Source organism: Hippocampus guttulatus, chromosome 3 (genome assembly GCF_054856545.1).
Source record: "Hippocampus guttulatus isolate MCC_2025c chromosome 3, RoL_Hgut_1.0, whole genome shotgun sequence".
Lineage (NCBI taxonomy): Eukaryota > Metazoa > Chordata > Actinopteri > Syngnathiformes > Syngnathidae > Hippocampus > Hippocampus guttulatus.
In genome coordinates this window covers 27,499,600-27,524,735 of record NC_141263.1, presented here as the reverse complement: position 1 = coordinate 27,524,735, position 25,136 = coordinate 27,499,600, and the positions used below count along the sequence as shown (strand labels likewise).

At 43.2% G+C, this 25,136-nt stretch overlaps 1 protein-coding gene and 1 long non-coding RNA gene across 6 annotated transcripts in view; both read left to right on the top strand.

Moving 5' to 3' along the window:
* pcdh9 (protocadherin 9) overlaps positions 1 to 12,492 on the top strand; it is a 153,194-nt gene extending 140,702 nt beyond the window's left edge. For all 4 annotated transcript variants that reach the window (XM_086107857.1, XM_086107855.1, XM_086107856.1 and 1 more), the window contains one exon: positions 10,527 to 12,492. In XM_086107857.1, the coding sequence (XP_085963983.1) occupies positions 10,527 to 10,882 (356 nt within the window). In that variant the 3' untranslated portion in view covers positions 10,883 to 12,492. The remainder of the gene's footprint in view (positions 1 to 10,526) is intronic.
* A 2,637-nt stretch (positions 12,493 to 15,129) lies between these two features.
* Positions 15,130 to 22,375, top strand: LOC147208050 (uncharacterized). Of its 2 annotated transcripts, XR_015100477.1 has the most exons (5): positions 15,130 to 15,444; positions 21,391 to 21,490; positions 21,738 to 21,926; positions 22,005 to 22,119; positions 22,236 to 22,375. It is a non-coding gene; the product is annotated as an uncharacterized LOC147208050 (long non-coding RNA). The 2 variants fall into 2 exon arrangements; XR_015100476.1 differs by having other exon boundaries at positions 21,391 to 21,926.
* The last annotated feature ends 2,761 nt before the right edge of the window (positions 22,376 to 25,136 follow it).

Genomic DNA, 25,136 nt, shown 5'->3' with positions numbered 1-25,136 from the left:
CTGTGGTGCCCTTTCCAAATCAATCAAGTGTTAACCCTACAAAGCGGCCCTGTTTTTCATGCAAAGAAGTTCATTTTAACAGCAAGTCCGGACTACAATTGGTGCTTATCCATCCATTCATTATCTGAACCACCTACCCTCATGAAAATTAAACTAAATGACTCCGGTGACATTTCCTCATCTCTTTATTTCGAGGAACGCTCTTTCCCCAGCAGCAGTGGTTAATTACTAAAATCACATAAATGCGGTGAAAAAACAAAGTCGAATGCGAAATTTGAACTGCCACCCACATTCAGCAAATTAATTCGGACACATATTGAAACAGATGGCGAGCCCCTTCGCAACCTAGCTTCCTGATAGTTCCGATTTTTGATTGATTGAAATGCTAACTCGTTTTTTTTTCTTTCTTCTGTATAGCTAGATGCATTTTTTTGGGAAAACCTTTGAAATGTATGGATTAGCAATTTGCTGTCTCATACTGTACTTGACCAATCTTCTCAGCTCTTTCTCCCTTCACTCAATCGGTCGTTCCTCCTGGTCGCCCAGGCAAAAAGTTGTGGTTTGTCAAGATGGAATTGTAGTACAAAGATAGCGTTTGGGCATCACGCCCTGCAGCGTGAACTGAGCATTTATTGATCTCGCTACTTTACGTTTCTCCAAAATCCGCGCTACCCAGAGGGAACGCTCATTTGCTTTTCAGTCAGTTTTGGTTACTGAGATGGGAGGGGCGGTGGGGGTGGTTCAAGGATACGACGTCTTGGAAGTGCAGCCTGATGTTGTTAAAGCCACGGTCTCACAACAGCTTCCAGCCGGTTTCTGGATGAACACAAAAGTCATGAGCCATCCGTTCATGATGAAAAGCTCTTTTCTGAGTCTGCTTTTAGAAGTTTGGAGCAAGTCCTGCAACAATCTCTGCTCTGAGCAAACGGTTTGATTGGATCATTGTTGTCATGCGATCAACACAACAAGGGTATCCGGTTGGTGACGGCGGCACGTGTGAAGAAAAAACAAATCTTTGGAAACACTTTTTGAAGATCCATCCATCCATCCATCCATTCTGTGTACCATTTATCCTCCCAAGGGTCGAGAGTGTACTGGAGATGATCTCAGATGATGTCAAGCGAGATGCGGGGTCTCCCAGAAGGACACAAACAGACAAACAACTACTCACACTCACCTCCATTTGGACCTACAATATTAGAAATAGGGCCTGTTCAAGTAAATTAAGTAAAAAAAAAAAAAGAGACCAGTTCAAAATTTCCCAATCGCCCCTCCCTCCGCTGGACAGTAAGTTGTACCAGAAGGCACGAGACGGACTGACACAGCGCGCGAGCGAGTGAGGCAGACTGCTTTCACTAATATCGGAGTGCCTGAAATGTTTGCAGATCGCTGCCTTTGAATCTCCCGTTGCTGGTCTTGAGTAATGAATAGACACTGGCAGACAAAGCAAAGGATCAAGTATTTATGTTCAGAGGTGAAAAGCGGGCAGGCGTTTACCGTTTACGTAACCCGCCGGCTGCAATTCAACACCACCGATTCATCTTCATAAATAAAGTCCGTACGTTTTGAAACCAACCGGGATTGGCCATGATGATGATCTTTCCCACCGATTGCATCATTCACATGCATTTAGCATTTTCGCAACTCCTCTTCCGCACCGATGAGGCTCGTGGGCAGACAATTCACGCATCCTCTTCCATGGCAGCTAATTTAATGCCTGAGCAACTTGCAAACTCGGACTGGATCGCTGTCGTTGTCGTGATTGTGAACTCGGCGAGACTATTACCTTGAGATGAACCGCGAGCTGATGTTTAGCTGCGTGGGACAAATAGAATATCACAAACAGTTTCTTAAGTAGTACACGGTCATGAAGTCGATGGGTTGAGGTCGGATACCGCTTCCCTTTTCAATCTGCATCTGGATATGCACGTGAGTGAAAACGGTTGCTTTCTCTGCACATCCCATTTGGGTGACTGGCAACGAGTCTCGGCACTGCCTCACTCCCAAAGTTTCCAACTCACCCGCGACTCACCTTCGTATTGCAATTACAGAGCTCTCATGGGACGGACAAGGTCCTGGTCTATGACCAAATTCCTCCAGGCCGAAGGTGATGATGAACATAGAAAGTCTGTCGCGGCTGCACTCTGCGATCTTAATCTTTGTCTGCTTTGCTCCTCCATGACTCTTATTTCTGACAACCTTTCACAATACGTGCGCAAACACCGGCCATGAGCGACTCCTCCTTTCTCCGTGGATTGGTTTACCCCATTCCCCACATTAACGCTGTACCTTTTGCAACATGTTGCCCCCCCCCCCATCCCCTCTTTCGAGCCAAGCGATGAGATAAGATGCTAAACAAGACAGAAAAGAAAGAAACCCAAATCTCTTGGCATTTAGCAAACAGATGCTACCATCACGTTTCCAGACAGAGAGGAGCGATCTGCCACTCGGCAGAACACTTTCTTCCATTTCAGATTCCAGAGGCAGAAAGCTTTGCACTACTCCATCAAAGGCTTGGCATTGTGCTTATTTGTGCAGAAACCTTGGCCATGAACACTTTTACGACCCTCCTCTCATTTGCATGGCTGCATTTTGGTGAGCTCTTGTATGAAAAGTAGAATTAAATCTGAGGAATGCAATGGACACCACCGTTACAGCTTCATAGCGCCTCTTTGTATTAAAACTGACTCGTCTAAAAATGTCAAGACTAAAACTGCTGTCTGAGTCCAGTAAGAGACAATTTCACTTTCTTTTATCTGGCTGTGGCATTTGAATTTGCATGTGTTGCAATATGTGGAGATGAGGCCCCTGACCTAAAATCCGGTCAGTTAGACACCGGATTCTTCATCTGTGTTCTATCCACTGCCGTGACGGGCAAATCATAAGTTATCCTTTTTAATTTCTTAGATCTGAAATGAAAAGACATGCTCATTGGCTAAAGTGAAGGCAGTGCAACAACCGAGAGAATACGTTTGCTTTCGACGGCTTCACCACAGGGACCGAACAAGCTCCCCCGGATCTCTCGAGGAAAAATTTTCAAATCATGCAGAAGATTTGCAAGAATGTGTCAACACCTTCAAGCAAAAGGATGACAACTTTTTGGGTCTTCGGAAGTCCTGGAAGCAGTCTATGGTGTCTTGTGAAACATTTTGGTGGGTGATGTGGGTAATTATTTCCCACTAGGATTTGAGTTGTTGGTAATATAGCACGGGCGAGACTGAGTGAACAAACAACGGCCCTCCTTCACTGATCCCTCCAGAAAAGATAGTGGCAAACTGTGTGCCAGACCTGATTAATTGCTCAGGCAACAAACCACTATCTGAGATAAGACAAAGAGAGAGAGAGAGAGAGAGAGAGAGAGAGAGAGAGAAAGAAACAAGGTCGTGTGCCCTGTTCCTGCTTTCTCACAGGCAGGGATCATGCAAAACAGGGGAGTCCAAACTTTTTCATTTGAGGGCCGCATTCACAAAAATGCAAGGATGCAAGGGCCACTTTGAAATTCTTCAACTTGAAGTCATGAAACACACTAAATTCAGTCCAACGAGCAATGATATATGTCAACCTTTTCAGGTTCAATATTAGCTTTCTGTTCAAGGTGATCAGGCAAATTATTTCGGGGTTTTCGAAGTTTTAGGGTGGCCAACGGCCCTGGTTCTCACGAGACTCGAACCACCTCTGCGCCGAACAGTAGCCAAAATCCCATCTCCACATTCAGAACCAAAACAAGCGCAAACTGTTGTAAGAGGACCATTTTTAAAACAGTAAGCTGAGAACGATGAATGGGACTCGTTCATGAATCCGACCTTGAGGCAGCAGAATGTGTGGGTGGGGGTGGGGCCGGGGGAGGGTGGACAATTGATGCTCCTAAAATTTAATTCTCTTTATTTGTCGTGTTTTGAATTATGTTATCATTTTAGTTGTAAATACATGAGTCCATTTGTATCTGCATATGTGGAAAAGCTGCTCAGAGGTTGAATCTATTTACTTACTTATTTATTTTGGGACACCCTCCTTTCTCACTCTGCCTCCCTCCTTTCTCACTTTTTTTTTCTAACGAGGCTTGTGGACCGGCGTCAAATGGCATTTTTAGTATATGTCGCGGCCCCTGAAAAATTGATGCCCAGCCGCAAATGGCCCCCGGGCCATCGTTTGGATATCTTGATTTAAAAGGTCAACATCCCATTGGGAATTAGTCGAATTAGTCTATCGTGCAGAGTCAAGACCGAACTGAATTTTGCTGACGAGAGAAGCCGTCCTCACCTACATGTCATGTCATATCAGTTGCTACGAGCTAAAAAAGAATCCCCCTTCTCAGATAAATGACGCTTTGGGAACCAGCTTGCAGTGCACTCAGCCTCGACTGCAAATTCAGTGATTTTCTTCACGGTGTGTAATGAGCGGCAGAGGTTTCATCCACTGGAACGCCGTCTGTATTGTGCTTGCGCAAACTTGACATCACACTCGGCACATTCCAAAGCCAGTCGTTAGAATGAGATCCAAGAAAGTTTCTTTCCAAAATTGACGATGTGACAAAGTCAACAACGGCAAACGTCATGGCTCTTTAATATAGAATCACCAAACACGTTCATGAATGGGAGAGTGCGTATGCCGCTGGGTTTCATTTCTGTCATGCACAATGCGTTTCACTTTTAGCATAAAGTACTGGGAAGTGGAATTGTGTGCATACCTATTGCTATAAAAAGATGATTTTATTGGTACAAAATTGACAAACGTGTAAATGTCATTCGGTTGGAAGAAGACTTTGTGTTGTTTTTTTTTTGGTGTATTTTTTTTCACTTTGCTTTGCCTTTTTCTGCAGCTCCCCTTCTAACTTTCTCGCTACTCTTATATAGCCCTCTGATCACCCCTCACTTCCATTCTCCATTTTCCCCCCACTCATGTTAGTTCCGCTCGCTCTTCATCTCTTCTCACAAGAAGCCGCTCCCTGGCCTCAAAGGAAACACTAGAAAGGATCCATCAACTGGACGAGTATTCTCCAGAGGATGCAGTCAGTGTGTTGCTATGTTATGTTCGCTATCATATTTAACCAGCCTGCGATAGCCTTTTTCTGTAGATCACAGGTCTCATTTGGAAATTTGCTGCAGAGCCCCATGAAGTCGCATGACTTGTGCGATATTTTGGAGCTCAGTGTGAAGTATATATATATATATTTATATATATATATATATATATACATACCCATTACACACACACACACACATACATTTTCTCATTCGCTTTTTCCTCACCCTCGGGTGGCGGGCGTGGAGGAACCTATTGCAGCCATCTTTGGGGTGCACACCCTGAACTGCTCGCCAGCCAATCGCAGGGCACACATCATTCGCGCTCACAATCCAAATCACCCGAGGGACAATTTTGAGTGTTCCATTAGCCTGCCGTGCATGTTTTTGGAACGTGGGAGGAAACTGGAGTAACCCGAGAAAACCCACACAGGCACGGGGAGAACATGCAAACTCCGCACAGGAAGGTTGGAATTCAACCCTGCATCTCTGTACTGTGAGGCCAACGTGCTAACCGGTCGACCGCTGTGCCGCCATTTCCATACGTAAATATAGATTTATTTTTTTTCTCCAGATGCTTAGCTTTTTACATTCATGTATTGGTGGTGCATCCTGCATTGTTGTTGCCGTAGCTCCTGAAATGGTCACAAATAAAACCTTGGGCAGATTTCAAGATGGCAATCTTCTACCTTGTGGGTATTTGAACAGCAGCTGGAGACGGCAATCTGCCACCAAAACAGAGTTGCGTTCCTTCCCAAATAGCAACATCTGGGCATGCTTAACAGCATGGAAAAATAAACAAGCCCTATGGACACTGGATCCCCCGCACTCCATCACGTTTACTCCCTTCCCACCCGTTCTTCGCGCTATTGTGAAGGCCGTAGGTTGTTGGCGTGCGCCTGGCACATCAGTACTGATGGAGTGCATCCAATTAATTAGCCAAACACTATCTCATTAGCGGTAGCCAACAGAGAAAAAAAAATAAAATAAGAAAACCAAGAAGAAGAAGAAGACTCTTTTAAACAACCTTCTCTCCTCTTCTATAACCTCGGCGGTGCTGAGTGGGAGGGCCATGAGAGAATATGTGAAGCGCTCTTCAGTAGGAGTGCCCATCTTTAAACAACAGTATTGCTCTGGGCTAACATTTATTCAACTGTGCGTACAGAATTCATCAGATAGACCCACAGTGCGTCCTCACAACTTTGTGTCGGGATGAAATCTAATGGCTTTCTTTGTCTTCATGAAATCCATCTGGGTGGACAGCTGCAGCTTTTGCGCAGTGCTGTAAGCAAAACTCGGCACCTTCTGACACACTTCGGAATTTCTCAACATTTGTGGCTCCGTTTTATTGAAAGCACTCAAGGGCCGTGTACCAAACCAAAGTCACTGGCTATTTGCCTTTTTTTTTTTTAATGTGTATTTGTGCTTGTTGGCAAGATGAAACTTTGAGCGCGGAATACCCATCAGTCTTTCTGCTTCACTCGCTCTAACGCCGTCGTGCCCGATAACATGCTCATTGTGATTACAGAAGGTCAAATTGTATCGAGGCAAACGACGCAAGTTAAGGCGCTATTCTTGGGCCCCGAGACAATCAAAGACGCCAGCCCGTGATAAGCCTCGGAGGTCACTGATTCTTAAGTAAGGTCGTTTCTAAAAAGCAAGCAAAAGGGGGGTTTGTTTTGTTCCCTGCGTCGGTGCGCATCGATCGGATGGACTTAAAACACCGAGGTCACAAAGGAATAAAATCATGACTCGTCGGAATCTCAACATCGAGTACCCAGCGAAGTGGCACGTTTGTGAAAGTGGTCGTGTCGTTCTTTAGCAGAAGCGGTTTTTGGAGACTCTGGATGCACAGCAGGTCATGAAGCGAAGGCTGCCAGTTTCATACACGCTTGTGAAAGGGCGCGTTTGCTGAAATGACCTTGAATTACCTGTCGAATGAAAGACATGTCAAGACACTGATTACATTTGAAGATAAAGATGAATCATATCAATGTGCTGCACTTTTTCTCTGCAAATATTCATATTTTAATCTGATCACATCACCGGTGAGCTATTTTTAGAACATGGTTGTTGGGGTTTACCGGTGCCCCCGGGTCGGTGAGCCCTGCTCGAAACTGTCCGTTTAAGACAAGGTGTCCAAACTACGGCCTGGGGGCCATTTGCGACTGGCCACCCATTTTTTCAGCGGCCCGCAACATGACAAAAAATAAAAAGAAATTAAAGACATTTGACATGGGCCGCAAGATGAGTTACAAAAACGGTGAAGGTGGACAGAGTGAGAAGGGAGGCTGTCAGAAAAATAGGTGCCGTTATGACTCAATACTATTTGTCCATATACTGCAGAACATTTCTCTACAGTCGAAGATACAATTAAACCATTTATCATTAAAAGATTAACACAATTTATCACTGTAGTGAAAGAAGATAATTCACTTTTACAGGCGAAAAATAGTATCTTCCACTTTGTGCTCGACGGCTGATTTATGAAAACGTCACATGAATGATCCTCAAGTAACTGTTTGAAAAATGGTCACTTGACGACAGTTTGTTCTTTTTTGGGTTCTGAATGAGGAGATGGGATGTGGCTGCTGTTAAGTGCAGAGCTGGATCTATTCTGTGAGAGAGAGGGCCGTTGGCCACCCCAAAACTTTGCCTTACCACCTTTAACAGAAACAAACGAGATAGAATTGCTTTCTTGGCTGACTTTGGCGTCTTTCAAAAAGTTGAATTTAAAAGGGGCCCATTCATCCTCCCATTTTTCGATGTGCGACCCTCAGACAAAAAACAGTGGACACTCCTGGTTTAAAACAAGCAAGTAGAAGTTCCGACGTGATATTTTGATGGATGTAGCGATTCTTTCATACAAGCGAGGCGTTTATATGTGTTGAGAATGTATCATTTGCACAGCTGATTGTTTGCAACATTCTTGAAGGTCATTTAAGAAAGCAACCTCAGCCAGCCACTAGTATTTGAATTTTCAGACTCCTTACCGTATGAAGGTGATGCCCGAGGGCTCCACCTCATTATTTGTTTTCTGTCACAAACATGACTGAATATTTGTTTGTTGTTTTAAAATCAATACACAGCATAATCTTTGTCAATGAAGCGATCATAGCACTCGCACGGTCGCTGATTCACTGTCACGTGTATCCTCATGTTCAAATGTGAGAACTGCAAAGACTTCACGATGACGCTCAATGTCATCGTGCTTGACAATGAACTCCGTATCGTGTACACGCACACGCGTCTCGCCGTTTACCATCTCTCTTCCCAAATCGCTCCCCTGACGTCTACTCGCCGGTCGACCATCTCATTGCAGGAATTCATCCTGCTGTCTCACGGGTGCCATCGATTATTGCTTTCTGTGGTTATGCACGCGACAATGGTAATTGGTGTCTCGCTTGGAATTTCGGCGTGCCAATTATGGCCTCCTATTATTGCGATGGGCTCCGTGTTCCCCGAAAGTGTCGTCATCAGGCGTCACATTTCTTTGCGTCACAAGCCACAACTTCATGTTTAGGCCTCATAGATTAGTTTTGTTCAGATGGAGATGTCCTTGTCAAAGACTCCAAATACATTTATTCAAATATCGTACACATGAATGACCAATCATAACAGTCCGCTCCCATCAAGCCAATTCAATATTCTAGCATCGCTTAAAGGAGAGCGCACAATATCAAAATTGCGCACAGTGCTGCCTCACAAACAATAGCATCAACAATGAAGAAAATTTGACTTTTTTTTCCCCCTTCAGCAAACCAGCAACTCACGTTCGTCAGGCATGCACCAGCATCACCCATCCAAAACCTTTTCAACTTTTTGGGGTGTTGATGGTTTGCAGCCTGAAAATGCACCATTTTCTTGGCATTTCTTTTGAAAAAAGTTACAGTTCATTCCGAGTCCAGATGACATCAAGAGTAAACCTTAAGACAAAAAAAAAAAAAAAAAAAAGAAGCTATTTTGACAACCACAAAAATAAATTTAGATTCAACACTCTTCATGTACCTACTGTGTGTGCCGATAAATAACAAAAAACAATTAACTGTTTTTGTCGTGCCCGTGCCATTTGTGTCTGACATTGTCTTCTTACAGAATCTGCAGGTAGCTTCATGTTTGTTTGTTTGTTTATTTGTTTGTTTTTTTGAAGACGTGGTGGCTAACGCCAATTTTGGAGGGTTGGAAAAGCCAAATGATCCAACCCCGTGACTGAAAGAAGAAGTGTGGTTAGTTTAACCAATCATATGGCAATTTTTGTAATTTAAAAAAATAAAACGTTTCTTTAGGATGTTAATTTTCAGGAGTAAAAACATAGTTGAATGCTGAAAATATATCAAGTCGCTAAAAATATTTTTTGAGTGCAATGGCCGAGTGCGAGAGGAGTCGCAGTCATATGCCAAGGAGTTAGAGTCAAATCCGGACAACAAAAGACCACGTCGGGTTCGGACTCCAGCACTACAGCTCTGCCTTCCGACAGAATAAGCGTTTTCCAATCGCTGCAAAGCAAGAGGAAGCTTTCACTTCATCAAATTGCAAATGCACATTTTATTTAATGAGGATAAAACAGTCTAGGCAAGTTGGTAAACACCATGGAATTTTTACATTGCTTAGCCATCAACCAATTAGGTGCGTGTCGAGGAAAGCGACAAATCAGAACAAATAAATTTATTTTTCTGCCTTGGACATGCAAAAGAATAAATTGTGGGCTTCTTTAGAAAATACAAGCCAGTCGACAGAAGAGGAAAACAATGATTACAGTTTTCAAGCCTTTCAATGACATTTATTAAAATGATTATCGCAAGTTTGAGGTCCACGTTCATACAAAGAGCTTTTCAAGTCAGCAATGGGGTAGACAAAGGTGCCCCCTGATATGTTCTCATGCTCTTCAGCCATCTTTTGAAATAACGTGGCAGGGAACAAGGTTTGGGAGGATGTCACCCTTTACTCCGAGATCATGAAGGCAGGGCGCTCTGGTCGTCAGTCTGCCTACTGACAATATGAGGTTTTTCTTTCTTTTGCTTTCGTTGTTTGAAATGACAGTGTATGTGAATGAACACTTCCAAAAGGAAATGTAAATGCGGCCAATAATTGCCGGAAGGCTCATTTCCATTGGTAGTCCCCCAGCCATAAGGAGCAATGGTTTACTCAGCCAATTTGAAACGTTTATCATGACCTTGGTCATGTGTGTCGAAACCTCTGAGTGGTCTGCTCCTTTCATGAAAATCACAGTGTCAGCTGCGATCTGCGTACATAATGCCCTGGCAGCCGTGGCACACAAAGGGTAGATCATTTATTTACAGACAAAACAGAGTTGGATTTAGGATTGACCCCTGTGGGACTCCAGTGACAACATCTCGGAAAGTAGATGTATTATGGACAGAGATCAGTTAGTGAGGTATGAGTTCAACCAATTTGAACCAATTTGCACTGACCGTGTGACAAATTAGTCATTTCAATTCAGCATGCTGTACTGACCTGTTTTTCTTTCCTTTTCCATCCTCTCAGACGGCCCGCTGGGACCGCGCGGCCTTATGGAGGCCTCAGAAATGTGCACACAGGAATGCCTCGTTCTGGGGCACTCGGACAACTGCTGGATGCCTCCAACTTTGGCACCCTACCAGCAGCACAAGTCCCCCGTGTCCAGTTTTGGGTCGCAGAGGGAGTGGGGTCCCAAGGACAAACTTCTCAATGGACATACCTTGACTAGAACCTGGAAAAAGGAGAATGGGCAGTCCGAGCATTTTTGTGACAGGAAGCAATTTGGAAGTGAAGAGGGACACTTCGCAAGCAGCGGCATGGCTGATATTCCTTTGGTAAGTTTGAAGTCCTGCCCGGACAGCTCGAAGGACCAGCAGCTTTAAAATGGACTTCTGTCGCAAACGCACAAACGAACGTACTTGAGCTATTCTTGTTTTTTATGATTTCTTCTTTTCATCGTCTCTTACCACTTCTGCTCATGCTTCTGCATTGTGGCAGCCGCGTGTACAATATACTCGTACGGCATAAAACTCAAGTGCTTATGCGGTGTTCCCTCCACCTCAACACTTCTGAAGCTCCGTCTTTTATTTTTATTGAACCTTCGTGGATTGAAATGTTTTCCGTCATCGATTTGCAGAGGAAGAACATCTAATGGAGCAAAATGAAAAGACATTACGAAAAAGAAAAACCCAACTATATCGTGGCAGACTGATATATATCTACAAATATGTAACGTGGTTGCTATTGAGCTGTTCTCAACTATTTTATTCACCACAATCAAAGAAACTGGAATGAACATTTCAGAAGGCAATGCTCTAAAACACTGTATGTGGACAATTATTCATTGCTTAATTCATTCATGTCACTGTGTGTTTGTAAATAAGACTTATTAACCACGTTCATGTACTGGACCTATAATTTGGAGAAGTCACGGCTGTCGTCACTGCTGTAGTCGTCAGGAGTGGGATTTTTAACTGGATCTGTAACGTGTTTGCGTCCCCCTTACCCCCTCCCACCTCCCTTTTGAACTCCCACATTTGCTTTTGAAACCAAATTATTACCATGGTATGCCCATTGTTTCTCATATGCTGCATAATATTACTGAAAACATAAAACCACAGATAATTTAAAAAAAAAAACGTATGAAGGATGTCAGTACTCAAATATGTGCATTAAAAATACAACAATGCTATGAAAACTCTATAAACTGATTTTGAAAGTGTTCGGTACAATTGGATAGCAATATATTTGTAAATGACTAAATGTTTTATCCGATGTTGATCTTATCGCTGTATAGACATGGTGACTTAACCGGTACAATCCTGCAGTAGTATTTGGAATTTGGTGACATATGTATATACGTATATTATTTCCACGTGGACTATTATTTTCCACGTGTCAAAAAATAAAAAATAAAAAAAAATCACAGATGGAGATAATATTTCAATCGCTGTGCCTTCATGACTTTACTTTAAGAACTGTTCTTATTCAACAATTTACAAAATGTTGGCCACAATAACTGCCTTATGCACTGGCTGTTTGCCAAATTCGGAGTCATAACTACACAGGTATTAAAAGGAAAATCATATTGGAGATTTTTTTTTTTTTACAACTATATATGTAAAGGCATGTGCAGAGAACGCTCATACATTCTTCCACTGTCTGAAAAGGTTTGTTTTCTTCCACAGCATGGATGGCTAAATACACAATGGAACAGCATGCTTAACGATATAGCTCTTGAAATTGACTTCATTTTGTGTCGTTTTTTTGGGGGCGGGAGGGGGGTAGATTTTATCTGTGCATACAATATTTGGTTTGTGAAGCACTTTCATGTTTCTGTCACAATATAAAAAAAGTTAAAGTAGGATGGAGTGATTTGCTTATTGCGGTATGTGCCACTTGTGAGGGTGTTTGACATCGGCGGTATTGAAACAGTTAATCCTTGTTACTTCTATACAGGTATACAGCTACTGCAATAAATGTTTTAAATATGTGGATGCATCATTGTGGATATTTCTACTTGCCACCACTTTTGAGACTTGCACATTGTTGTTCGTTGCCTGACATGAAACCACAGTAAATCTAGTGGAGGAATAATATCCTAAATAAGACATTAAAAACATCACGCGATGACAGTTGACACGTGAAGGATGGAAAGCATGTACTGGGTGCCTTGAAAACACAGTCAAAGCACACCATACTTGAAAACGGCGCCCCAAATCAACCTTAAAAAAAGTAGTTCACACTCCCCCTCTATTTTGGGGTTAATTTGTTGGAGGAAAAAAAAAATGCACAATCTGCATAAGATTTCACAATCTATAGTTTAGTCAAGCAGCACTCCAGCACCAGTTGCACTTTTCATGCCAAATTCAAGCGGCGGCTCTGTGCACGTGGCACGGGCCGTGGATACATTGGCCAGCAAACAAAATGCTGTCACACTGGGGCCCAAATCACTTCCCTTAGACCATAGGTGTCAAACTCAGGTCCTGGAGGGCCGCTGCCCTGCATGTTTTCCAAGTCTCCCTGTTGCAACACAGCTGATTCAAATGATCAGATCATCAGCAAGCTCTGCGCAAGCCTGACATTGAACCTGTTCATTTGAATCAGGTGTGTTGCAACAGGGAGACTTGGAAAACATGCAGGGCAGCGGCCCTCCAGGACCTGAGTTTGACACCTATGCCTTAGACAAGTAAAGTATACACGTTGACATGCTTGTGTAATTTGACACTTGTTGGTGCTGCATCAGACGTTCCAGAGTCCTGCATAGAATTGAACTTCTAGACAGTATCGGAAGCGCTTCTCTCGATGGTGGCGGGTGTGCTGGAGCTAAACGCAGCCCTCTTCGGGGAGTAGGCGGGGGACACGATGAACTGGTTGTATTAGGAAACAAACAATTCAACAGTCCCTTTTCCATAATATGATGTCTCCTTTGAGGGTTTGGTAATTCTCTGATTTAGTCGCACGGTCACTCATAAGACCGGTGATGAAGGTTCCAGGCAAACTAGAATAACTACGAAAGTAATGAGAGTTTCTCTCTGTATCTGTTTTTCCGTTTCTTTTATTCTTTTTTTTTTTTTTACCCGATATCCTATTGATGTATTTATCAGCTGTCACCCAATGGACCTGCTGAAATTTTTTATTGTCGTGCTAGCAAGAATTGTCTCTGAAATGCATGAAAGCTAATTGGCTTGGAAGAGGGAAGAGAGCGAATTAATGTTATGCCACGTCCAAGAAGAAAAGGCTCCATATCGCCTTTGTCTTTTCACAGGGCTTTAAGAGATTTCTGCAAAACCTTCATGCACAAGGTGGAACAGAGTGGATAGTCGGCATACTATTTGGTGCCATTTTTTTAGATTAAGACATGAAACCTGAGCATTGTGTTGTGCATTGTGTTTCAAATCAAACAGTCCAGAAGTGAGATTTGTAAGGTCCTTTATGAGAAAATTGACTAAAAAAAAAAACAACCTGCCATCTACTGTTTTGGGATGTCACCCATTTCTAGATCACAGCACAACCTTTCCATGTCAGAGTGTGGACAAATGCACCACCCCAGAAATGGTCAGAGACAAAGTAAAGGCTAATATATCGCTTTGAAAATTCCACGCAATAATCTTCATTTGGACAGATTGGAGAGCTAAGTATTCACGATCAAATGTTCCCTCCAGAAGCGGAGGCTTCCAAAACGGAACATGAAGGTCAGCCGGGAAAATGATGAGCGAACAGATACTGTCATGCAAAACCCACAGTAATAACTCTGACAGATTAACGGTCACAAAACATTGCGCCTTCTTCTACTATGACCTTATGTCATACTTTTGAATCATCGGCGCTATTACACTGCCAGAGGCCACACCATTATATATTGTAGGTCACATTTCTGGAATGAAGGAGGAGTATCAGCTTCAGTCAGGCATTTGGAAAACAACATGAATAACGCTTGGCTCATTTTGAGAATCCCACTTTAATGTACGTGGCATTACGTTTGAAAATAGCTTTCCATTTTGACATTGCAATTAATAGTATTAGCTATAAGCCTTGTAAGTCTTTTAAAAAATCAAATAAAATTACCGCCCTTTCCCGTTTACCAGTGGGACTGCGACTACCTTGCCAGAATATATTTGCAAGTTTACGACCAGTTGTTGAAGGTGGAATATGCAATTTAAAATACACACTGGCACATACACGTCTGTTACACTTTTATTTGTCAGATTCTCATGAAATGTGGTCCAGGTGACATGAGAGCCCCAAAATAAACTTGCTCACAACCAGGTCACAATGTTATTTGCTTTAAATCAAAACATCCTGCAGTGTGCTCTTCAATAAGTAGAGAGAGTTCACTCAACCCTTTGTTTGCAAAGACATTGTTGAATGCTGTGGTACTCCATTGCTTCATATATTGTAGCACTTGGTACCTGAGCACTTCAGCCATTTATATATATATATATATATATATATATATATAATATATATATATATATATATATATATATATATATATATATAAATGGCTGAAGTGCTCATATATATATATATATATATATATATATATAAATAAAAAATAAGTGGCCCGGTAGTCCAGTGGTTAGCACGTCGACTTCACAGTGCAGAGGTACCGGGTTCAATTCCAGCTCCGGCCTCCCTGTGTGGAGTTTGCATGTTCTCCCCGGGCCTGCGTGGGTTTTCTCCGGGTGCTCCGGTTTCCTCCCACATTCCAAAAACATGCATGTCAGGCTGATTGGACGCTCTAAATTGTCCCTAGGTGTGAGTGTGGGCGTGGATGGTTGTTCGTCTCTGTGTGCCCTGCGATTGGCTGGCAACTGATTCACGGTGTCCCCGCCTACTGCCCGAAGACAGCTGGGATAGGCTCCGGCACCCCCCGCGACCCTAGTGAGGATCAAGCGGTTCGGAAAATGGATGGATGGATATATATAAGACATATGTCAATGTAAGCACTGTCAAATATTTTTTCATTTATTGTTGACGAAACAAAGTGCGTTTCTATTCCGTGTTGTCAAGTTCTGGAATGAATCATTTTCAAAATCTGTGTTATTTTGTGATGTCATTTTGATCAACTTAGTTGCAGGTTTTGCTTTCACAGTTCTCCTAATTTAGGTCACAAGTATTCTCAGCTCGACTCTGCTGCCATTTAGACTGAATTGAAAGAGTAATATCTATAACTTGGCTGGCTTTGCCGACTATTGCACTTAATGTAGTGTCTTTTGAGTACCTGCGAGAATGGAAAGATATCATCGATTTCCATTAACATTTTAATGAAAAGACTGCACCGAACATTACCAGAAATAAGAGCTTTTGCTTATTCACATGCTAATGACCGGACAAGGAATTTCAGTGACCCCCTCACTGACATTTGATTTGGAGAAAATTGATAAATTAAAATTCCTCTCACGATGGAGTCCCGCTGGGCCATGTGATTAACTGCACGATTTTCATGCATCACCATGTGCGTCTGTACGTGCACGTGTCATTGCAAGAATGAATATGAATGCATCTGGTTGTTTTCAGTTTTGCATTTTGTGATGAGACGAAGACTTTTTTTGAAATTGCAATTACAGTCGCAAAGGGAGTATACGGACCGTGGTATCCATCGATCAATAAATCATATCTATATTTGGAACTTTTTCACACAATGTTGAAAGTATGAAGTCATTTGGAATGACATAATTACAAAGAAACAAATTCTTTTCAGGACCATACTAACATTGAGAAAGCTCAATTGCTAGCAATATTATTCTGCTTATTGAAAGAGATTTATGTTATGTTTGTATTCATTGTGATTGTAATTAATTGTGTGAATTCTGTTCTCCGTGAGGATTTCATATCAGTTTTCATCATTGGTCATTTTGTTCTGATATTGAATAATAATAATAATGAACATGATTGTCGAAAGCGCACCTTTTTTTTTGTTGTTGCGCGTGCACACACTACAATACAAATTATTATTATGATAATTTAATGTTGTTTTTAAGACCCCCGCCCCAGGTTCCAGGCCAGATATTTATTTGACTGGTATTTTCTTTTTGAACGTTTAAGCACAAAATCCCAAAGCGTGTCGCACATCAACCTCAGACGGTCCGGCGTCCGTGTTCAATGGTCGCCTGATCAGACATTCATTTGGACATGATGTTTGAAGAAGACGACTTTGTTTTCAGCCGTCCCATTTTCACGATTCAGGTATTTCCATCGACACTTCTTCTTCCGCCAATTAGCTTCCTCCAAAGGATGAAGAGACGTAATCTCTAAGGAGAACCAACGAGCAGAAGTCATTTTCCGTGCCGCATCAGCATCATCGCCCTAATAAGGTGTGCCGAGTACAGAAAGGGCTTTTTTTTTCTGACCTTGCGATGGGTTTGTAATCTCCTTTGTGGAAATTACACTCTCACTTTATGAATATATTGTAATTAGGCATATGTATTCTGTCGGACAGTAAGATATAGTTCCTGCCTAATCTCTCATTTATATGCAAAGGAGCATCGGGTAAAGAGCTTAGACTTCCTTCCGTCTTAGTGATTCTTTTCTGCACTGATGAAGTTGCTTTTTTTGCTTTTTCATCCCCATTGCTGTCACATGCCTCCGTGATGAAAAGAAAAATAATGTAATCATCATGATAATAATAATGTTACTCGCAACTAGCTTTTGTGGCTGATTTCCAGAGAACCGAAGAGCCGCTGAATTAGCCGCGCTCAAGTTCCGACTGCTAATTCTTCTCGGTGGCGAATGAAATGAGGTGGCGATCGCGTAAAAGGTCACCCAGAGGATATCGCACACGCGGAGGCATAAGTTGCTCTTAAATAACATCCGCACAGAGTATTATCATGGGAACTGCTTCTGTCTTTCCTCTGGGGATAAGCGAAAGCTGTATTTTACTGCAAAATGGTGGCGATTATCCCGATGATAATCTTATTCCTACACAGAGAGCCTCTAGCCTCCAAACCGTGGAAGGGAAAAAAAATAAAAATAAAGCAGGGATGGCAGCAAAAATACAAAAAGCCAAGCATTTACAGTCAAAGTGTACATTGATTTCAAGTTGCATTTGTCAACGGAAAGAAAAGCAGCACAACATTGTTACTCTTAAAACGGTTCCGTTTCTAAAAGAGATCTATTAAGAAATCCAACAGCACTGTGATATTTTTAGAAGGAAAAAGAAAAAAAAACAGAAGGCAGCCTGCATATTTGCTCTCAAACCTTTCAGTCATTTAAGAGTAAGCTCCAAACAACTTCATTTACTTGCCGCATGTGTTCAATTGATTTTGCACCTCAACTTCAAAGCGGCAAAAGTCAGAGAGCTTGAAAGCAAAGGTTCTTCGTCTGGCTCGCTTTGCAGAACTGATCAAATGCCTCCGACTTGGCCGCGCCAAATATCCCCGCAACCAACCGCAATTAGTATTCATTGAAATTCCAATGACGCTTTGTTCTATCTGCCGCCGACTTCAGGCACTGGGAGTGAAATACGGAAACTTGCGATTATTCTTCAACCATCAGTGAAAAACTTTGGTGCTATTTACCCTGCCTGCTACACCATTCCATCTCCACTCATCTTAGTGCGCCACCACCAGCAAAAAAAAAAAAAAAAAAAAGTGATGTTCATTTGTAAATAATTTTAACTGAGAGCAATGCTGACTGAAAGTTTAAAAGTACTCCAAAGTGAGAATGCGCAAGAGAGCTCTTTTTATGATGACTTTTATCAGGTCAAGGTTGCTGCCGAGGTGAGATGCGTTCATTGCGAAGATTATACAAATGATAACTTGCTCTAATTATTCGACTCTATAATTCTCTCAAGGTCTGTACTTTTTTGTGTGCCACACTCTGACACACATTCAGAGGACAGAGTACGAAGAAAAGAAAAAAACAAAAAGCTATCTTCAAGTTGTTGAAACTTGCCATGAAATGTTGGACAAGTTTTGCATTGCTTCCATTTCCACTTTTCTATTTTAAACAGAAAAACAGCAATCTCTCGAGAGCACAGGTGTCAAACTGCAGATCCGGCCCACCGCGTCACTTTATGTGCCCCGCGAAAGCAAATCACGTGTGTCAACTTGCACGATCCTTGCTAAAATCTGTAACGCAAAGTCAAACTGTCATGTGGAATATAACGTTCCGGTTTCACAATCATTTTGTTACCCTGCTTACACTCACTTGAACAATAATTGAAACAAAATATTATCATACTGGGCGGCCCGGTAGTCCAGTGGTTAGCACGTCGACTTCACAATGCAGAGGTACCGGGTTCGATTCCAGCTCCGGCCTCCCTGTGTGGAGTTTGCATGTTCTCCCCGGGCCTGTGTGGGTTTTCTCCGGGTACTCCGGTTTCCTCCCACATTCCAAAAACATGCATGGCAGGCTGATTGAACGCTCTAAATTGTCCCTAGGTGTGAATGTGAGCGTGGATGGTTGTTCGTCTCTGTGTGCCCTGCGATTGGCTGGCAACCGATTCAGGGTGTCCCCCGCCTACTGCCCGAAGACAGCTGGGATAGGCTCCAGCACCCCCGTGACCCTAGTGAGGATCAAGCGGTTCGGAAAATGGATGGATGGATGGATATTATCATACTGTATATTCGTAAGAACTTGTTCAGTACCAAGAAGCACAGCACGGGCCCTGTCGCCGAATGAGAACCACGTTTTTGCGTATCAGCAGAACGCTGCCAGCGGCCAGCATAGCAAGGAAAGCCTTTGGAGTGACTTGAAAAGTGCACGGCCGCCACGAGGACAAAAAATACATTCATCATCATGTCGCAATAGAAAGGTGTGCTTTTATTTCATTTGTTGGTCTGTCCAAATTTGTTTATGCGAAAAGGTTTGAGGGCAGCTGATGTAGACAATGGTGACCTGCAAACATGCATTCCGTCACAAGCACAGTATGATGAAATTATTTTTGTTGGACTCATTTGAAATAGATTACAAAACAAAAACAAAAATCTCTCCTGTAAAGTCCAGGCTGCTGGTAGCATTCCACACCTACCGACTGGCTGACCACACATCCGCTACCTAAGGTGCATTCAGATTTTAAGCGTGCTTTTTCCCGGGTCCAAGTGACATTTTCAAACTCATTAAAGATTCATGCGGGCATGATTCGAAGGCAGCCTCAGCCGACAAGACGTCATGCCTCCTCGGTGTACACACCCTCCGACCCCCTGAACCCTAACGCCCCGATGCTGTCAAATTTTCAATTGGCCTTTTAGTGTGGGCAGCCTAAGGTTGTTCAATTGGTGGAAGCATCATAACAGTCAAACTGCATATTACAGTGAAGCGGATCCTGCACACTCATGGTTCGCAACCCAGATTGCATTGCATTTTTTTTTTAATACGTACATCGAATGTTTATCAGTTTATGGAAGCATTTGGGGTGGGGGTGGGAGTTAAAAAAAAAAACGGTCTCCGAAATAGGCAGATTTTGGCTGTTCGCGGGGGCTGAAATATGGGGCCGCTGTTTTTTTTTTTTTTTTAAATTGCGGACACCTGTGCAAATAAATGATGCTGTCTAAACAGAATCTTGACATGAGCTGGATGAATTCTTTTGGAAAAGGAGAGATGATCACGAAGAGCTCATGAAAAATCGGAGCATGAACAAGGGTGACATAAAAGATTGATTTAAATACATTTTATTTTTTCCAAGTGAACGGAACAGTGTGACATAAATGCTCGACAGTGCTGAACTCACAGCTTTACAATTAAGGGAAGTAACTATTTTGCAGCATTGCAGTCACTCATGGAGCAAGTGTGAGGACCTTGGGGGCACTGAAGCCCCAAAATATGCTCAACCCCCCCCCCCCCCCAAGTGCCAGATAATTGACTTTTGGGTATTTCCGACGATTCCAGGATTTTTTTTTTCTCCACATTTCCTTTCCATTCTTTGGAAGGAACATACAACAAATGTTTTGACGGATTTTGGGAGTTTGTTAAAAAAAAAAAATGGAGGGTTGGGGTGGGGTGGCTTAATTAATCAAAGGACATTGTTTAGGCTGTTGAGTGGACAATTTATAACATCGTGTGACTGGAAGTGATGCCAGCCGAGAAGTAACAATGGGCTTGAGATGCGGTTGGGGGGGGGGGGGGTTGTTTCCAAGTTTTTGTTTTGTGGACCCTCTGAGCTAGCCTGGGCCACCCCACCGCCCTCTCAAAGATCAATAAAAGTCGAGCTCCGCCACTGATGATAGTCGTCGTAGTTCTAAGTTCGTGCGTCACAGACGGTGGCGACACAATCTTGAAGAAAACACTTTGTCAAGATGGAATTCCTGTGAATGAGAAACGTCCCTGACATTTCGACATTTACAGCACAAGTCAAAGGTTGGGAAAATCCTGACACATCCATTCCATGTTGCTATGAAATAAAATCCTTTGAGCTGATACAAATGTTCCCAAGCAGATGGTCTGATGTTAAGCTGGCTCTCGTGCCCCCCCCCCCCCCCCCACCCAGTCACTGAAACGATGTCGACAACACTGAGTTTCAGCCAGTTGGAAGGCGTCAACACTTGCGTGCTTCTCTCCTTCACTTATTCTCTCACTCGGTCTCTCCCTGTCCTCTATTTTCTTTTTCAGCTTCCGACGTCCCGAAATACGGGTTACCCTTAGGAGAAGGATAATTATTAACAATTAACATTCATAATGATGTCTGCGTCCCTGGACGGCCTTCGCAGATTCTCAGTCAAATGGATTTAGAATTCCATTTTTAATTTTACATAATCCAATCGGAAACGTGGCCGCAGCCTCCTATAACGCGGTCCCCCGTTGGCGCTCAGTTTCATTTCTCCGCAAAGCACGTTCTTCGTGTTAAGAGCGTACACCTCTTTCGATTTTGCTTTCAGGAAAAGTCGGCGAGGTTTTATCTGACGCTACTTTTGAGTGATCTTTTCAATTCGATTGATTTCATTGACAGATGGCAATCACGCTGTGTCCTGTTGGAGTTCTGCATTCCATGGCCGGAGTCGCCGAAAAGGATTTTCTTCCTCAACCAAAGGATTCGTTTCATATTGCTTGTGTGTGTCTCATTTCATCATCGTTGAGCATACGTTGTGAAAAGAATTGGCTTTTCTTTCCCCCGTGGGGTCGATTCGGCGGGAGAGGTCAAAGTGGGAATATTCAGCGGGCCTCGGCTGTGTTTTGCATCAAATTTTGATCGGGACATAATTGTGATAAATGATGCATGTAATCAAGCATTAAATAATGCTAGAATATGCAAGCTCCAAAGTTTAACAGTGACTAGCGTCCGCCCTTTGTCCCGAGGCGATGGACGCCATCTGGCCGCGGCCGTTACCGGTGACCTGAGTGCCAGACTCCTTAATGTGCAAGGAAGCTCAACATGGGCAGGTCAAGGCCCCCCCGCAGCCGACCACATGGATGCAACCTTGCCAAAGGTGTTAGGGGACAAATTACAATTTCCACATCGCCACCTCCTCAAGGTTCTTCTCTCAGGTACGCAGCTTGAATCGTGCACCGCAAAGTTCACTCTAAAACGCCCGATTGAATGCGTCTGTACTGTTTGAACGCCAGGACGTCGAAGCCGGCACGAGACCAAACATACGACGTCATACCATCCGCCGGGTGTTGAAGTTACTCCTTTTTATTTCAGCAGGTGCACGCACAAAGTAAAATCCTCTGAATGCAGGTAATTATCAGGACTATATCAAACACACAACACTCCAAATTGTCCCTCGGTGTGTGTGCGAGCGCGGATCATTGTTCGTCTGTGTGTGCCCTGCGATCGGCTGGCAACCGGTTCAGGGTGTCCCCCGCCTGCTGCCCGAAGACAGCTGGGATAGGCTCCGGCACCCCCCAAGACCCGTGTGAGGATAAAGTGGATCGGGAAATGGAAGGATGGATGTCAAATACGTTGGAATACAATTACAGTATATTGTTTTGGGATGTGATTGTTGTCAATAAAATCATGGAAAACCTTTTTCTTAATCTCACGAAAGATTTGCCCAAACAAAACCAAAGAGCAAACAGAAGGATCTGTTAGCAGGGCGCACATCTGCCAATTGAACGAAATTAGTGCGCATATTTTGCAGGCTCCAAATTTGATGCTTCGTCTCATCACGCTGTTTTGTATGGAGATTGCCACAGCGACAATCTCCTCGCATACTGAGCACGTCGGTCGAAAAGCTGGCGGAGGGAGAGTGATTGCAAAGTTTTCATGACGTTCCACTCCGAAATACCCCATTTTCACTGTGCGCTTTTCTTTTTAGTTGGAACAGAACATTTTCATATCAAATACGCTCGGCTAGAACAGCCGGCAAAGTGTCAACAATATGTGCGCTGATCCAAAAGAACAAAAGTCAGTCTTAAAACTTGCACTCGCAGCGCTGAACTCTGAGTGACCCGGTAACAGGCTGTCCATGTATTATTGGCATGGACACAATGCGGGTAAACGTGTGCTGACCTGACCAAAACACGTACAAAAAAACCCCCACCGCTTTTGCGGAGCCAACCCCCGGTGCCGCAGCACTGCGGCACGTACGCAGTTCATGTGTTGGTCGAGGGCAAACGCTGCTGCGCTAAGTGCAGTGTGAAAAGGCCTGAACCGCCCCGGGGCCACAAATTGGTGGCTTGCAGGCGAGATGCGGCCCATGCAGGCGATGTCTCTCGAGGGCCGCCCTTCAAATCTTGTTTGGTGCCATACTCACCGGTCGTCATGTGTGACCAAATGCGTATTCTTAGTCACAGAATTAGAATGGGTTCTATCTTTGAAGAGAAGTGTTTAAAAATGTATGCGTTCCCCTCCTGCAGAAGTGAATAGAAGTTGTCCTTGGGCAACTAATATGAATGGAATCATTTCTAATTATAAGCTAATATGCTATTCTGAAGCATGCTCAGACGCTATTACTTTACCGGGTCAGTCAATTTACATGGCGTTATCGTGGCTACGAACGATTAGATAGACGGCCTTTCTGCATATGACGCACACTGTCAACATGAGGTGAAAATATTCAGACTTGGCATTTGCCTAACCTATGCAAGGGATGTTTCGAAAGACAAGGCCTCTGCATGCCGAACGTGCATTTTTATTTGATTTTTTTCAAATGTATTTCCTTTTTCTCATCCTCTTCACTCCTTTCACTGCATGTAAATCCCTTGCGGACATCGCACGCATTATGTGCAAATAGAAGTGGCGAAAAACAACGGTCGCTCACTGATCAGTTGGGCGCATTCCTTCATGACTGCTTAGTTCAAGATCAATCAATTAAACAGTCAAACTTTATTGATACAACACTTATACATACATAAAAAAGTAATTCAAAGTGCCGTACAATGCTTTAAAACATTTCAAACTTACATCATTTTATTTTTTTAGGTGACATTACCAAGGTGTTCGTTGTCAGCAAAATCGGCAAATGGAAAATGAATGATGTGAAATCGGGACTTTGAAATGTGAACATTACAGCGGTGAAAACGTTGAAACAATGTTGGACTGTCATGAATAGCAAGAAAATAAAACAACGACGACAACAAAAAACATCAGCACTATTATGGCGCGCCATCAGTTGGGTGTTCTTCAGTCACAGAATATTCACTTTGTGCGCACACACACGCGCACAAACACACACACACACACACACACACGCACACAGAGGCTCAAATCAAAAGCTTCTTCATTCGTTTATATTTGAAACCCATTTGGGCTCATTATTTTCATGAGTCTCACTCCCGGCTCTTTTAAAATACAATTGTTGAGGAAGCAAGTGTCGAGGAAGAGTATCGTTAGTTTAAAATGACGATCTGGCTCTCAGCATTCTTACAATCTGTGTTATTAATGGGATTGCCTCTCATGTGTGAGTTGTAGCCAGGACCCGCTCGCTGGGACCGGTCGCCACTCGACCACAGGACACAAATTGAAAAGACAAAACCATCTTGCGGTTTGAAAATGAGGCTTGATTGCCTTTGCGGCGTGTTTCTGACTGCGATGACGACGCTTTTAACAAGTACTGTAGCCCGTAATGATTTAATGCCGGATAGTTTGTCACTCTGACACAATTCTGGCAAGTTTCTCGTCCTCTCTGACATGACCGTTATGGAAATTCGCTTTCAACGGATTTGCAATATTTGACAGAAGGAAGATCTCTAAATTCCCACAATTTGCATCTTAGCCACTGAGTGCCAGAGACAAGTTTCAAGCAGTGGCAAGTGAAACCCAGATCGCAATAAGACAAAGCTGCGAAATGCGGCCAAGAGGAAATGAGACACACGCCAGGGAGCAATCGGTGCTCAGTTTAGTGATCGCCTTTTGAGGAGCATGATAGGATTGTCTGCAGGTGACGCCGCTCTCACTTGCCATTTTCTCTCCTCGATCAAACCCTCACGTGCCAGAATGTTCCTGAGGAGGACGTTCTTGCAACAAATTTTGCAGGACGGTCCACAAAAAATTCATTAATTAAAAAAAACCGCCGCAGTATCGCTTCATTGAGAAATATGGATGAAAAAGGATGCTCTTGTCAATTGATCTTGGAATGGAAACCTATTTAAAACGCACACACACACACGAGCTATCAGTGGGAGATGGCCCTTCATTCTTCAGGTTCAAGAATTAACATTCACAGAATAGCACTGGAAAATACATAAACTCCATCAATATCTGGCCAGGGACACAAAGACTGTCTTCTTTTGTTTGCAACCTTATTTAGAATG